Here is a 12,691-nt window from a genome sequence, read left to right as displayed (position 1 = left end):
GGGTGGATTCCAGCTGGTATCCTTAAGCTCATGGAAGGATTTGGATACAGCAGACACCTCCACTAACAGAAGAGGAAGGGAGGCATTTTCTGCCATTCCCCTTGCAGCCCCACCACTGCCTTCCATCCTATGCTGGCGTGTCAGTCAACCTTCAGGGGGTTCCAGGTGTCACGGTCCAGTTCATGGGCGATTGAGGTCCCGGCTGGTGATGTCAGGAACGGGGGCAAAATGGCGAGGTGGGAGGAGGAACGGGAGTCCAGAAGCCTGGAGTTGGGAAGCCAAGGGTCCAAGGGTCAGAGAGCTGGGAGCCACGAAGCCAAGGGTCAAGAAGCAAGGAGTCATGAAGGCAGGGGTCTGAGGATCAAGGAGCAAGGAGTCATGAAGGCAGGGGTCCGAGTATCAAGGCGCAAGAAGGCAGGGAACGTGTTGCTGTGGCAAAATTGCTGAAGGGAAATGCTGACCTTATATCCCTTCCCGGCTCTTGCCACCAGGTGCAGTGAGTTACCAACTGGCCTCACCTGTGCGGCCGCGACTTGCCTCTTCAGAACAAACTTAGGAAGGCCCCAGTCCTGCGAAGCCCTACCGGTCACAGGGCCTGGCTCCTGCACGCACACCTGACACCAGGAAGTGTTAGCAGAGCTGCCCTAGAGGAAGGCTAGGACAGAAATGGAATAAACCAATGAATAACTTGCTGGATGAAAATAACTTCTGTGAGCCTGAGGACACCAGTTGGATTTCACTCCTGCGTATCTTGGAATATCATTGACTGTAACTTGGTCAGGAATTTTAGTTTATTTGGGTATGTCTTGGGCTATGTGCCTGGGACTAACGCTGGCTCTGGGATAGAGTGTTGCCTGCATGCCCCTGAAAGAGACTGCTCTTGTTGAAGGTCTCCATGCTGCTCCTGGGAGGCTTTGGTGCTTAGGTTTCGTGCTTAGCAGCTGCAAATTAAAGAAAAATGAAGGGAGCTGGATGCTTTGACCTTAGGAAAACAAGGGGCCTGGAGGGAGCTCATGGCTGAGTGTTTGTGTGTAAGGGTTGCCTCCCGAGACCTTTGGCATCCTCAGTAGAATAAGTGTGGGCATGATATTAATGTAAATAATACTTTCTGCTTCTGAAGTGTCTCTATGTGAATAGAGGTATCAGTATTCTGCTTCTGGCTCAATTAGCACACCAGGAAACCGGATTGATGAGAGGGTATCAGAACAGTTCACATTTTTCTTGTAGGAAAATAGTAGTAGTGTGTGTATGTGTGTTCAGGAATAATGGAAATTGATAGAATAGTGTGCTTCTGAGCTGCATTTAATTTTAGAATGTTATTCACCATAGCCATGACTCTGTGTGCTTTTCAGTTGGTCTAGATCAGTAGCTCCAAAACTTTGTGCCAGGCCGAGGGATTTTTGTGCTGCTGGAAGTAAGTGAATAAATAGCAGCCAACTTCACCAAGGTGAGAAGCTGCATTCCCTCCTGGGGAACCTTCGAAGGGTTGGTGGGGCAAGAGGCAAAAGTGAACAGATCAGTTGATGTGACTCTTTGTACTGTAGGCTACATTCCAGGTGAAACGAAGAGATTTTCTCACACGTTTCCATTTCTTCATTCAGATAGGCAAGATGGATGGGTCAGTCAGTCAGTCAGCCAGTCAAGTTTATTGCTTATAGCCAAAGGCTGCTGCAATGTATACAGTGAGGATGGATCAGTCTGTTTCACTTATACACCACTTTTCTACAATGAGCTGTGCCCAAAGCGGCTTACAGCAGACATTCAAAACATAAAAATAGAGAACATTTGATGTACAAATGTACAAAATACAGAACATGCCAGGAAATTCAAAGTAACAAAAACTAAGAACAATTGCACTGTACTGAATGGAAGCAGGGGCTTTCCAGAGATTGAATATTTGATCACCATTGAATTATGGATGTAAAAGGAAAACAGCAAGTTTTGCCTTCTTTACCAGAGAGCTTCATAATACAGGGACACATTCCAGCCAGGTAGAAGGATTCAAGGAGGGGGATGTTGTGATTTGTAGCCTGTGGAGAAGGCTCATGGTTTGTCAATTGAGCCACGGGCTGGGGAGAATCCCAAGAGCTGGAGAGAGAGGGCTTGAGGGCTGCATTTGCCGGCAGACCCAAGATTTCCCATCTCTGTTCTGGCCCCCCTCCTTACAGCCAGTGGCTAATTTTTGCCTCATCTCAGTTTCCTGAGAGAGGGAAAAAACACCTGAAGTTTTTCTTCCTGTCTTGTAACAATGGAACTTGGTACCACCCAATGAAGCTAAATGTTGGAAGATTTGGGACAGGCAAAAGAAAGTACTTCTTCACACAGTTCATAGCTAAACTAGGGAATTTGCTCCTGTGAGAAGTAGCACAAACCTCTTGTATTTATGCTTCTTGCTTCAGCCAGATTGTTGGTGACCTCCCATTGGAAGTCCAACTCCTTCCCAAGAGAAGTGGCTAGCACAAGTATGGGACATTGCACTGCCAGAATATTTGACACACAAACAGAGAGTCCATAACGGTTCATTAAAAGCAGATATTTCCCCCCCCAACATGGTATAAGCCTTTTTTCCCTATGTTAACTCAGTTGAACAGCCCACTAAACCCCCTGTTCCACCTCATTTTATTTTTTCTATCTGCATGTATTTATTTTGGTTACACTTACTACTTTTACAGTATTTTGTATGTGTTTATATCAATAAATTTTTATATATTTTTTTAAAAAAACAGCAGTGATGGCCACTGACTTGGGTGGCTTTAAAAGAAGATTAGACACATTCATGGAGGATGAGGTTGCTAGCCATAGTGCCTGTGTTCTGCCTCCACTGCCAGAGGCTGGGCAGCAAAAGTAGGGAGAGAGCTGCTGCACTTATGTGCTGCTTGCAAGGTCTCTGGGCATCAGGTTGACCACTGCAAGACGGGATGCTGGACTAGATGGGCCTTTGTCCTTATAGCAGGCCTCTTCTCACATCCTCCTTTGGTGTGATTGGACACAGTAGATTGGACCTGTTCTTGCAAGAGGCCCACTCAGAATAGGGATCACCACAGAAACATGTTTGTGTTGCATGCATGTGTGTAGTTCTCTGAAGGCGAGTCATTCCGGTGCTGACACTCAAAATCTTTTCAACTGAAAGAGTACAGTGTTCCAGTTTTAATTTACGAGAAGAATTTGTGTCGGCTATCTGAAGTGTGGAAAATGTGTGTCTAGGGTGAGCATCTCCTGAAATGTTTTCAAGGCCAGAGCTCAAATGCTGAGGGCTGAATAGTCCTACAGTACTAAACTGAAGTCTTAAATAAATGTTGATGTTTTTACCTTTTCATAACATATGGGCTTTTTGTGGGGCGGGAGGGAAGGTATATGTCTGAATATTGCATGTAGGGATCTGCTCTGTTCCTATTATGACACGACCATATTCAATAGTAGCAGGGATCAGAGGCTGGGTTGTTCTGCATTTCCATATGTCTGCTAACATGACGATGATGAGGTATAATTATTTTCACTCTTGACTGAAGCACAATCCCATTGTCTCTCTCTTTCATAACTGTCACTTTTCCAGTGCGAGGCCTGACCTGCAATCATTGCAGATGCTTTGCTGCACTGGGAAGAGCATCTCACTTTCAATATAGTTCCCAAAGCACTCTAAATATTTATGTTTTATACATCTCTCTTTTCAGCCTGCACTCACATTCCCAAAGTGAGCAGCTTCTCTTTCTGACACACAGTGGTAGTGTGGGTAATTTTATTTTTAATGAGGAAATTTGAGGGAACTTCCGAATGACATCTGTGTTCTGTCCTGCACAGATAAGTTCTCAGCTGCTCAAGGTACACCTCAGCTGACCTCTCTGTGCCGTTAACATACGCAGGGTAGACAGAACAGTCCTTGGGTACATTGAAGATTGATATATCCCAGGCATTGACAGCTGTAGAGCTGGGCTGCTGTGCCAATTTCAGACGGGAGGTTTTTTCTTGCTTCAGAAAAAAATTAGTTGGCTCTCAAAACCGTTTAGAGAGCCATCTTACCAAGATGGCTAATTGTGCAAGGAATTTTATGAAAAGCCTTTACGATGTTTTATTCTGAACAATTGCAAGCTAATATTGCTACTTCTATTAGGCCAAATGCTTCTTATAATATTAAGAATATTTAATAGCAAACGTTTTGGGTATTTTCAGTTGGAACGAAGTTCAGATATTCAAATTTTTCGTGCCCTCTACATATAAAGAAGAGGAAGAAGAGTTTGGATTTGATATCCCGCTTTATCACTACCCTAAAGAATCTCAAAGTGGCTAATGATATCCTTCCCTTCCTCCCTCACAACAAACACTCTGTGAGGTGAGTGAGGCTGAGATACTTCAGAGAAGTGTGACTAGCCCAAGGTCACCCAGCAGCTGCATGTGGAGGAGTGGGGAAGCGAACCCGGTTCACCAGATTACAAGTCCACTGCTCTTAACCACTATAGCACACTGGCTTGATGTGCCCTGTTGCTTGCCTTCCTGAGTTCCCAGCCATTAGAACTTAGAATCCTTAGGATGTCTGTGATTCTAAGAAATGATATTTATTGTTGGGGATGAAGTAAGCTGAAATGCTGGGCAGGCAGAGTATGGTGGCCGACCACAAAAGCAGACAGACCTTTAGCCTTTGTATTTAAGAGGGAATTTCAGCAGGTGTAGCTTTTCTACATCTGGCTACCTTGTAAGTTCTTTAAATGCCTCTTTTTTAAAAATAAAAAGACTCTTAGGAGATAGACTGGTTAAAAGAAGTGGGATGAGTTCAGCAAATGATGTAGGGAACTGAAATGATGGGGATGAAGAAACTGGAGTGGGGCAGGGGGAGATCGGACAAACCCTTGATTAGAAATGTTCCCATAGGAATCAATGGAAACCATGGACTTGATATGTGAATGCTCACACAATGAATTATTTCCAGGAACACATTGTGTTTAGTAAGCGGGACCTGTGTGTAGTAGAGGTTTTGTACGGCTTATAATGTAGTGTCAACATGTTTCATGCTTTCATTTTCTGTTTGTATTATTAGGCTGATAAAGAATTTGTGTGGTCTTTATGGAAACGTCTTCAGGTCGCAAACCCAGATCTGACCCAAGCAGTCAGTATGGTTGTCGAAAGGTGAGTATGGGCAATTTTTCTCTTTGTGTTGTTTTCTTTTTAAATTATAGTCATGTTCAAGTGTTCGCCTGAACATGCAGTGCTTAAAAGTGATAACAGGGTGCACATGCAAGCCCCAGCCACAACATCCCCGTGTTCATTCATCCTCATTCACATTAACATTGACCTTCCCATGTAGAGCAGGAAAGGAGATTTTGCCTAGATTCGCTTGAATACTGGTAAAACTCTGCACAGTTTGAGACATTGATAAAGCAGAGTCTCCCACTGGATGGAGAGTTATAGTCCCATTTAAATGAATGTGAGTAAAAGCCTGCTTCAGACTTTTCATGTTCAACACAGGAAGGTCTGGGCTCATGCATGCAGGGATGCTGTGTCTGGCTGCCCTTTATTTTAGATATTGCCTATTCAGGCCTGAACATACCATTCCTTTCTCAGATATGAGGAATCTGTTTAAGATCACAAGGGTTTGCCCTAGGTAGCTGGCCATACAGAGAGGGCAGAATTGATGTCCTACAATACAGTTGAATAACTCCGTTCTCCATGTATTCAGGAGATCAGTGCTGACTTATTGAAGGTGACAGGCCTAGTTATATTTAGGGCTGCCATTTGGTTAAAGGAATCTTAGTCCATTAATTGCATGAGCATTAGTTGATTGATGAATTAAATTGAATTTGCATATGATGAACAATCGGTCTAAAGACAGAAATCAGTTGTGGGGTGAAGGTAAGATGATGCATGTATCTCTCACAGCAGGCATCATTCTACTATCTCATCTTAGAAGAAGCACTCCTATTGTGTAAGCGAAGGGTGAATACTTTTTGATGACACTTGCCATTTGCAGTGTGTGTGTGTGTGTGTGTGTGTATCTATCATCTATTTATCTATCTATCTATCATCTATCTATCTATCTATCATCTATCTATCATCTATCTATCTATCTATCTTCTGCCTGATTATTTTTTCAGTTGATCAGAAAGTTTTGACCTGATTTATACTAGCCTATCAATCAGATAAATGTTGTATCCATAGCATTCATCTTTTGATATTTTGTTATAAAAAAATTATAAGTGAGAAAAGTTGGTTTTAAAACAATATTATTCTTATTATAGAACCATAGAACTGTAGAGTTGGAATGAATCCCAAGTGTCATCTAGTATGGTTTTAGTAATTATATATATATAGAGAGAGAGAGAGAGAGAGAGAGATTTAATTCTGTTAATAATCATTTTTTAATGATTTCCCCCCTTGTTTTTAGTGGATCTTATTTTTATGTGTAAGCCGCCTTGATTCCCATCAGGGAACAAGGCAGGATATAAATAAATACCACCACCATCATTAAAATGATTTAAGAATGCCACTTTCTGAGATGCTGGAATAGTGATTTAAAAATAAATAAATAAATAAACCTCTAACTTGCTTGTTAAATATATGGACCTTAATTGTTGAAACCATATAGTCATTTTTCTCCTGAGTGAAGAAATAATATGAGAAGCAATAAGGTATAGTTGTTAAAGTGTGGGACTAGGACTAGGCAAATCTGAGATCAAAATCCCACTGAACTGTGAATCTTATGGGGTGAATTTGGGCCAGTCATTGGCCTGCTTCACACATCATGCTAAACCAGACCATAGCTTAATTCAAATGTATGGGCTCTGAGAGTAGAGGTTATGGCTGCTTTGCTCATCCCTGGTCTCTCTTCTGCTGCACTCCACTGAGCTGAACCACAGTTTGGTTTGCACATTGTCTGAACCAGCATACTGGTTTACCTCCCTCTAACAATCATGAGCCTTGTCACTTTTGTTTTCAATTTTGTTCCTAATGATTAGGATTTTTTTTGGCCCTATATTAATGTTTCCATACCTGAGAGGGTCACCACCAAAAAAAGGCCTGTCTTTTTAAGGCATTCTTTATTTAGTCTAATTGTTTTTATTTAACCAATTAATATTTCAGTAGACTTTTATTTGCAACACTTTTAAATATCCATTTTTATGAGACTATGATAATTAAGCTGTGCAGTTGAAAAATCTTTTGGGGAATTATACCTTTGTACTGGTTTGATGTGGAAATATTTTGCAACTGAAGAAAGTAACTTTTTCCTTTTCAGAATTCTTTCATGTTCCCAAATAGGGATTGAACTGCCCTAAAAATTTCAAAATGAAACTGGAACCTCATTGTCTGTAGCGTTGATTCCTGAGATACACAAAATAGATTTCACTTTTCAGCATTCGTTGCAGTTCTTATCTGGTGACTGTAACAACATTCTCTGTTTTAATATTCAGGTACAAACAAAAAATATCTTTACTGTGCAAATGAGAAAAGCCTTTGGGATATGTTAAAGCCTCCAGGTATTTTCAAACAAGCCATTGTAAAAGTATATCCATGTTAGTGTACTTTCCAACTACTTTAAATACTATTGATCTCTGAATTATGTAAAAAAAAAAAAGGGGGTATGCTATTTCTAGTTCATATGCCTTTTGAAACTTTTTTTTAATAAAATTAAGCACAAATAAACACTTAATCAGTAATTTTGAATACCTGTGTTTATCAGGTAAATACCTGGAAATGCTTCTGTTGCTCTGTAAATGTTTCTAGAAGGAGCAAGCCAACTGTACGGAGTTTTGAAATTAACTTTTAAGCTATTTTTGAATACCTTTTATCAATGTTTTCCCACAAACCCAGCATATTTTAATAAGTGAGAAAGTGGACAGGATAATTGAAGCAATCCATATGACCATATGTTCCCCTGGTACCCGCCCTTCCTGGGCTGGTTAAAGCTAGCTGGAGGAGGGTGCCCAGGGTGTTATGAACATGCCGTTGTGTGATGGGGAGGTGCCAGCTGCCCTTATAGAGGTGGTGGTGTGACCCACCTGGACCCAATGGTTGTAAGAACAGAAGAAGAGCCTGCTGGATCAGGGCAGTGGCCCATCTTGTCCAGCATCCTTTTCTCACAGTGCCTACCCAGATGCCAGTGTGAAAGCACAAGAGCAGGCATAGGCAAACTCTGGCCCTTCAGATGTTTGGGACTACAATCCCCACCATCCCTAGCTAACAGGGCCAGTGGTCGGAGATGATGGGAGTTGTAGTCCCAAACACCTGGTGGGCCGGAGTTTGCCTATGCCTGCACAAGAGCACGGTGCAAAAGGTGGTGGCAGAGCGCATAGCTGTCAACCGTCCCTTATTTGGCGGGAAACTCCCTTATCCCAGCGCCGTGTCCCACTGCTGTCCCTTATTGATGATGTCCCTTAAATTTCCTGGGTTTCATGCTCGCCCGGCTAAGGAGGGAAGCAGTGGCTCTGGGTCCTCCGCTGCAAGAGAGAGCGTGCGCTGGCGCCGTCGTCCTGGCGAGAGGAGTTCCATCCACCCTTCCCCGCCTGAGAGAGGGGGGAGGGAGAGAGACTCTCGCCCACACTGTCCACGAGCCCGGAGGCAGCAGTGGTGGTGGCAGCTGAGGAGGCGGCCTGAGGGAGGAGGAAGAGGAGGGGATGGGGAGGGACGCAGAAGGGCGGCGCTTCAGCGGCCGCTGCGGCACTGCAACTCCCTCATGACGGATTGACAGCATCTGTCAATCCTACCAATGTATGTAACTCTTTACAATAGCAAAATCTCTTATTTTGGCTGCTGATCCCTTATTTTCGAGGCTGCTGGTCCCTTATTTTCAAATCTGTAAGTAGACAGCTATGAGAGCGACTGCAAGTGTTCCTGTATGACCCTGATTATCTAGATTCATTTCAGTCTGGGTTTAGGCCTGGTTTGGGGAGTAAACGAGCTTCCATTGCCTGGATGAATGAGCTGCATTGGGAGAAAGCCAATCGGAATGCAACCCTGTTACTTTTACCCGGTCTCTCAGCAGCTTCTGGATTGGCTGTGTAGGATGGTGCGTAGAGACACTGTAATACAGTCATCCCATTCCTACTTGCACAACTGAGTCTAGAGAATAGGATTGGGGGAAGGAGTGCTTGTTGACCCATGGCAACTGTGCTATGGGGTTCTGTAGGGCATTCACTCCAATGCTATTTAACAGCTACATGGAGACACTGGGGAGCTGTCACTAGACATTTTGGAGCGCACAGCCATGGTTACACTGGTGACCTGCAACTCTACTACTTTGTAACATGTGAATCAGAAGACACTGTGGAAGCTCTGGACTAAGTTCCAAATGCAGTGCTGGTCTGAATGTGTATGAATCCTGGGAAGATGGAGGCTGTGTGGTTAGGTGATTTCTGTGTCCGGATGATATGCCAGGTGCCTATAAGCAATGGTTTTTGACTTGTGTGACAAATCTCCAATCAGAAGCAGATGGAAAGCATGACCCACATATATAGTTTTTGCTAGCAGACCCTGGTCCTACTAGGACTTGGGGTGGGGGTTCTGCTTCCTTTTCATAGAATCTTCGTAGAATTGTAAGGGAGCCTGAGGGCAATCTAGTCTAACCCTCTACAAAGCAGGAATCTCAACTAAAGCAGCTGTGATGGATGGCAATCTAACCTCTGCTTTAGAACCTCCAAGGAAGCAGAGGCGACCACCTTCCAAGGGAGTCTGTTCCCCTGTTGAACAACTCTTGCCATCAGAAAATTATTCCTGATGTTTGTAAAAACAAACAACCCTGACTTTTTAAGATAATATTTTTGTTTCCTGTTAATTATATTGCTTTGAATGTATACTTTGTATTGTATTTCTTTTGTGTGTGGTTTTTTTCGTGGATTGTTTTATTTGATGTTTTAATGTCGGTTGTAGACCACCTGGAGATTTTCTTTTAAAAAAATAGAAAGCGGTATAGAAATGAATTGAAGAAGAAAAAAATTACTTTGAAGACAAGGCCAGAGAATTATCCTGCAAACTCATGCACATAAGTTACCACAGTGACAAAGAGTGCAAGGGTCAATGATGTCCAATAAGTTTCCAAACCTTCTATAAAATGACATTGGTCCTGTTGGGAGTGGCCATTTTAATGCCGTATACGAAAAAGGACCTAATAATCAACTTCTGCTGTTTCATAACAGCTGGAGGAGACATGTCTTCCTCTGGCTTACACATGGTTCATTCTGTGTTTCAGTCACTTGGGTGAGCAAATGCCTTAAATCAGAATATCCCCAAGTAACAAATTTCTTTATTCTGGATCAGAATGGAGATTTTGCCATGTAAGGCCAACTCCCCTCTAAAAAAACCAAAAACTAAAAAACTCTGAGGGCAGAGCAATAATTTAATGAATTTAACTACATATTCTTAAGCCAAATACTAGAGCAAATATTCTTAAAGTTGTGCAGTGACATCCTGCTATTCATATCTTGGTTCCCCCCACCCTGCTTTTTAAAAAGTTCCTTTATCCAGACAGCTTGCAGAGATTGCCCTGTGCATCTAATGTGCTTCCGTTTATTAAAGAAATGTGTGAAGCTTTACTCTGTTTCAGTTATAAGTTATAAAATAAATTTTTGTTCCTTCACTTACATATGGGTAAAGATCTAAGCAACCGGAATCTGTTTTAAAACTACTTGGTCTGTTGGGTTTCCAGTCTGTTACGGAATAATGCCAATCTTGTAACTACATGTTTAAATTCATGAGCAGGGCATTTATGTTGGTTTCAAGTGTCAGCTTCCTCTAGGGATTGTGGATTATGTCCAGCATGGACTACAACAGTTGGGCCCAGACTGGTGAAGGTGGAATAAACCATAATGTTTTTTCCCCGTTGAGTTGAGGCTGTGTGTTACATTGTCTGTACAGCCTTCTCAGTGTTCTATTTAGAGGGGAAATATAACACCATGGCAGGATTTAAACATCAAGTGATTTATATCTGATCTTCTGGTGGCAATATCAAATGAACTTGTTTGCATTAAATCATTTAGCAATGCTCATTGATTATACTGCCAATAGACAGAGTAATTCAATCAATGCAACTTTGTCATTTATCAGCTTCCTTCCTCAGTTAATCAAGGCATACAGAGTACCGTCATAGACCGCTTAGCATATGGGCACTCATTTAAACTATAAGATTATGCTATAGATGTGGATTGGAGTAAAACAAAATGTAAATGCCTGGTCTTTCTCACTCTATAACCTTTAATGTAAGCTGATTAATATTTTCTTAAGTGAACATATAGAAGCAAAGGTTTTAAAACAAGGATTTTGTTTTTAGCCAGATCATGGCATCACTGACTGGCACGCAGAAAAGAATAGTGGAGTGTCGAGGTGTATAACCTTTGCCTCTAAGGTCAAATAATTGTGATTGTCCACAACTGATGAAAGTTTAATACCCTGTTTCATTAAAAATTCTCAGAACATTGAACATAAGTCAACATTCCATGGAGAAGAAAGTATTACGCAGCTTGCATGTGTGCATATCTGCATATCGGAGCACAAAATATTGACATGATAATTGCAGTCAAGCCTGAGTGAACAGTGGCCTATGGGAATTCAGCTGGTGTTGTACCAACTGGATGGCTGCTCAGGACACAGTTTGAAATGCAAGGTGCAAGTTAGCACTTTATTCAGCACAGGCAGGCATCATTTAAAAATCCTTGGGGGAAACCCTGGTGATGTGCAGATGTTAGACCAGTCTGTTCTGAAGTGCTGATATTTTGAGCACTGTAAGAAACTTGTGCATTTTATATGATAAGATGCTTTCAAAATTAAGAAAGAAATATGATACTTAAAGTGTTCAGCTTAGTACTTTAAGCCATAACCTCCACAATGTACAGGAATGCATAAAGAGTCATCTGTGTTCATAGCTATAAAAATCATGATTGATTTTAGTCATTCAGTTTACAAGTACAAGACAATTTGTTTCCTTGAATCAAGCTTCTCTAGTAGACAAAGCAATATGTAGTGAAATAATGCATAGAGCAAAGACATAATCAGATAAGCAGTTACTTAATTTTAAATTAAGCAGTGTTAGAAAAATGTAATTTATATTGATCATATGTTCTTTAAATGTTTTCATTATAAAAATAATTGATATGGAGACTCAGATATTTTAATACTTTGCAAATTAGGCTTTCTAGGTTGTTAAATAAAACAAAAACTGCATGTAAAATTTGGTTTGGCAGTCTCACGTTTTCCATTTTTCACACATCTTAACGTGTATTGAGGTTTAGATGCAACCCTATACTTGAGACCTCCTGGCTGAGGCGCTGATGCCACAAAAGCCCCACCATGCTGGCAGAGTCACTGAAGTGGGGTGAGATTATGGATGGAGGGAACACAACCAGTTTCACTGTCTCCCCCACCCTTCCTGTTCAGGAAGTGCTGAAGGCTTTCTTCCAAAGCCCTATGTTCAGAGAAATGTTGAGTCTCCCAGCCTTCATTTCCTGTGGGAGAGAATGAAATATATTGTCACTTCTGCAAGGTAAACTGCACCAGGAGGCACCATCAGCAAGATTCTGCCATGGCGTAAACTGCTTTTGAAATACTGGGGAAGTTTCTTGTGTTTCTTGTGTCTGTTTGTGGACGGTGGTGGGAGAAGGATAGTCAAAGCAACACATATGTGTATATGTGAGCTCTAGTATCCTTAAATGGTCTCACAAGCCTCACCTGCACAACCTCCATTCATCTTAATAGGAAGGTTTCCTAGTAACACAGG

The 12,691-nt window shown here is 41.9% G+C and overlaps 1 protein-coding gene across 3 annotated transcripts in view; it reads left to right on the top strand.

Moving 5' to 3' along the window:
- The window catches only part of CNTLN (centlein), a 168,234-nt gene that overhangs the window by 10,106 nt on the left and 145,437 nt on the right, over positions 1 to 12,691 (top strand). For all 3 annotated transcript variants that reach the window (XR_014520625.1, XM_083482218.1, XM_083482217.1), the window contains exon 2: positions 5,030 to 5,118. Coding sequence is in view for 2 of the 3 variants with exons in the window: in XM_083482218.1 (XP_083338344.1) it covers positions 5,030 to 5,118 (89 nt within the window). In the remaining variant the exon portion in view is untranslated. The remainder of the gene's footprint in view (positions 1 to 5,029; positions 5,119 to 12,691) is intronic.

Source organism: Podarcis liolepis, assembly GCF_965112155.1.
Source record: "Podarcis liolepis genome assembly, chromosome: 17".
Classification (NCBI taxonomy): domain Eukaryota; kingdom Metazoa; phylum Chordata; class Lepidosauria; order Squamata; family Lacertidae; genus Podarcis; species Podarcis liolepis.
Note: the sequence above shows the minus strand (reverse complement) of the source record. Positions and strands in the feature narration are given on the sequence as shown.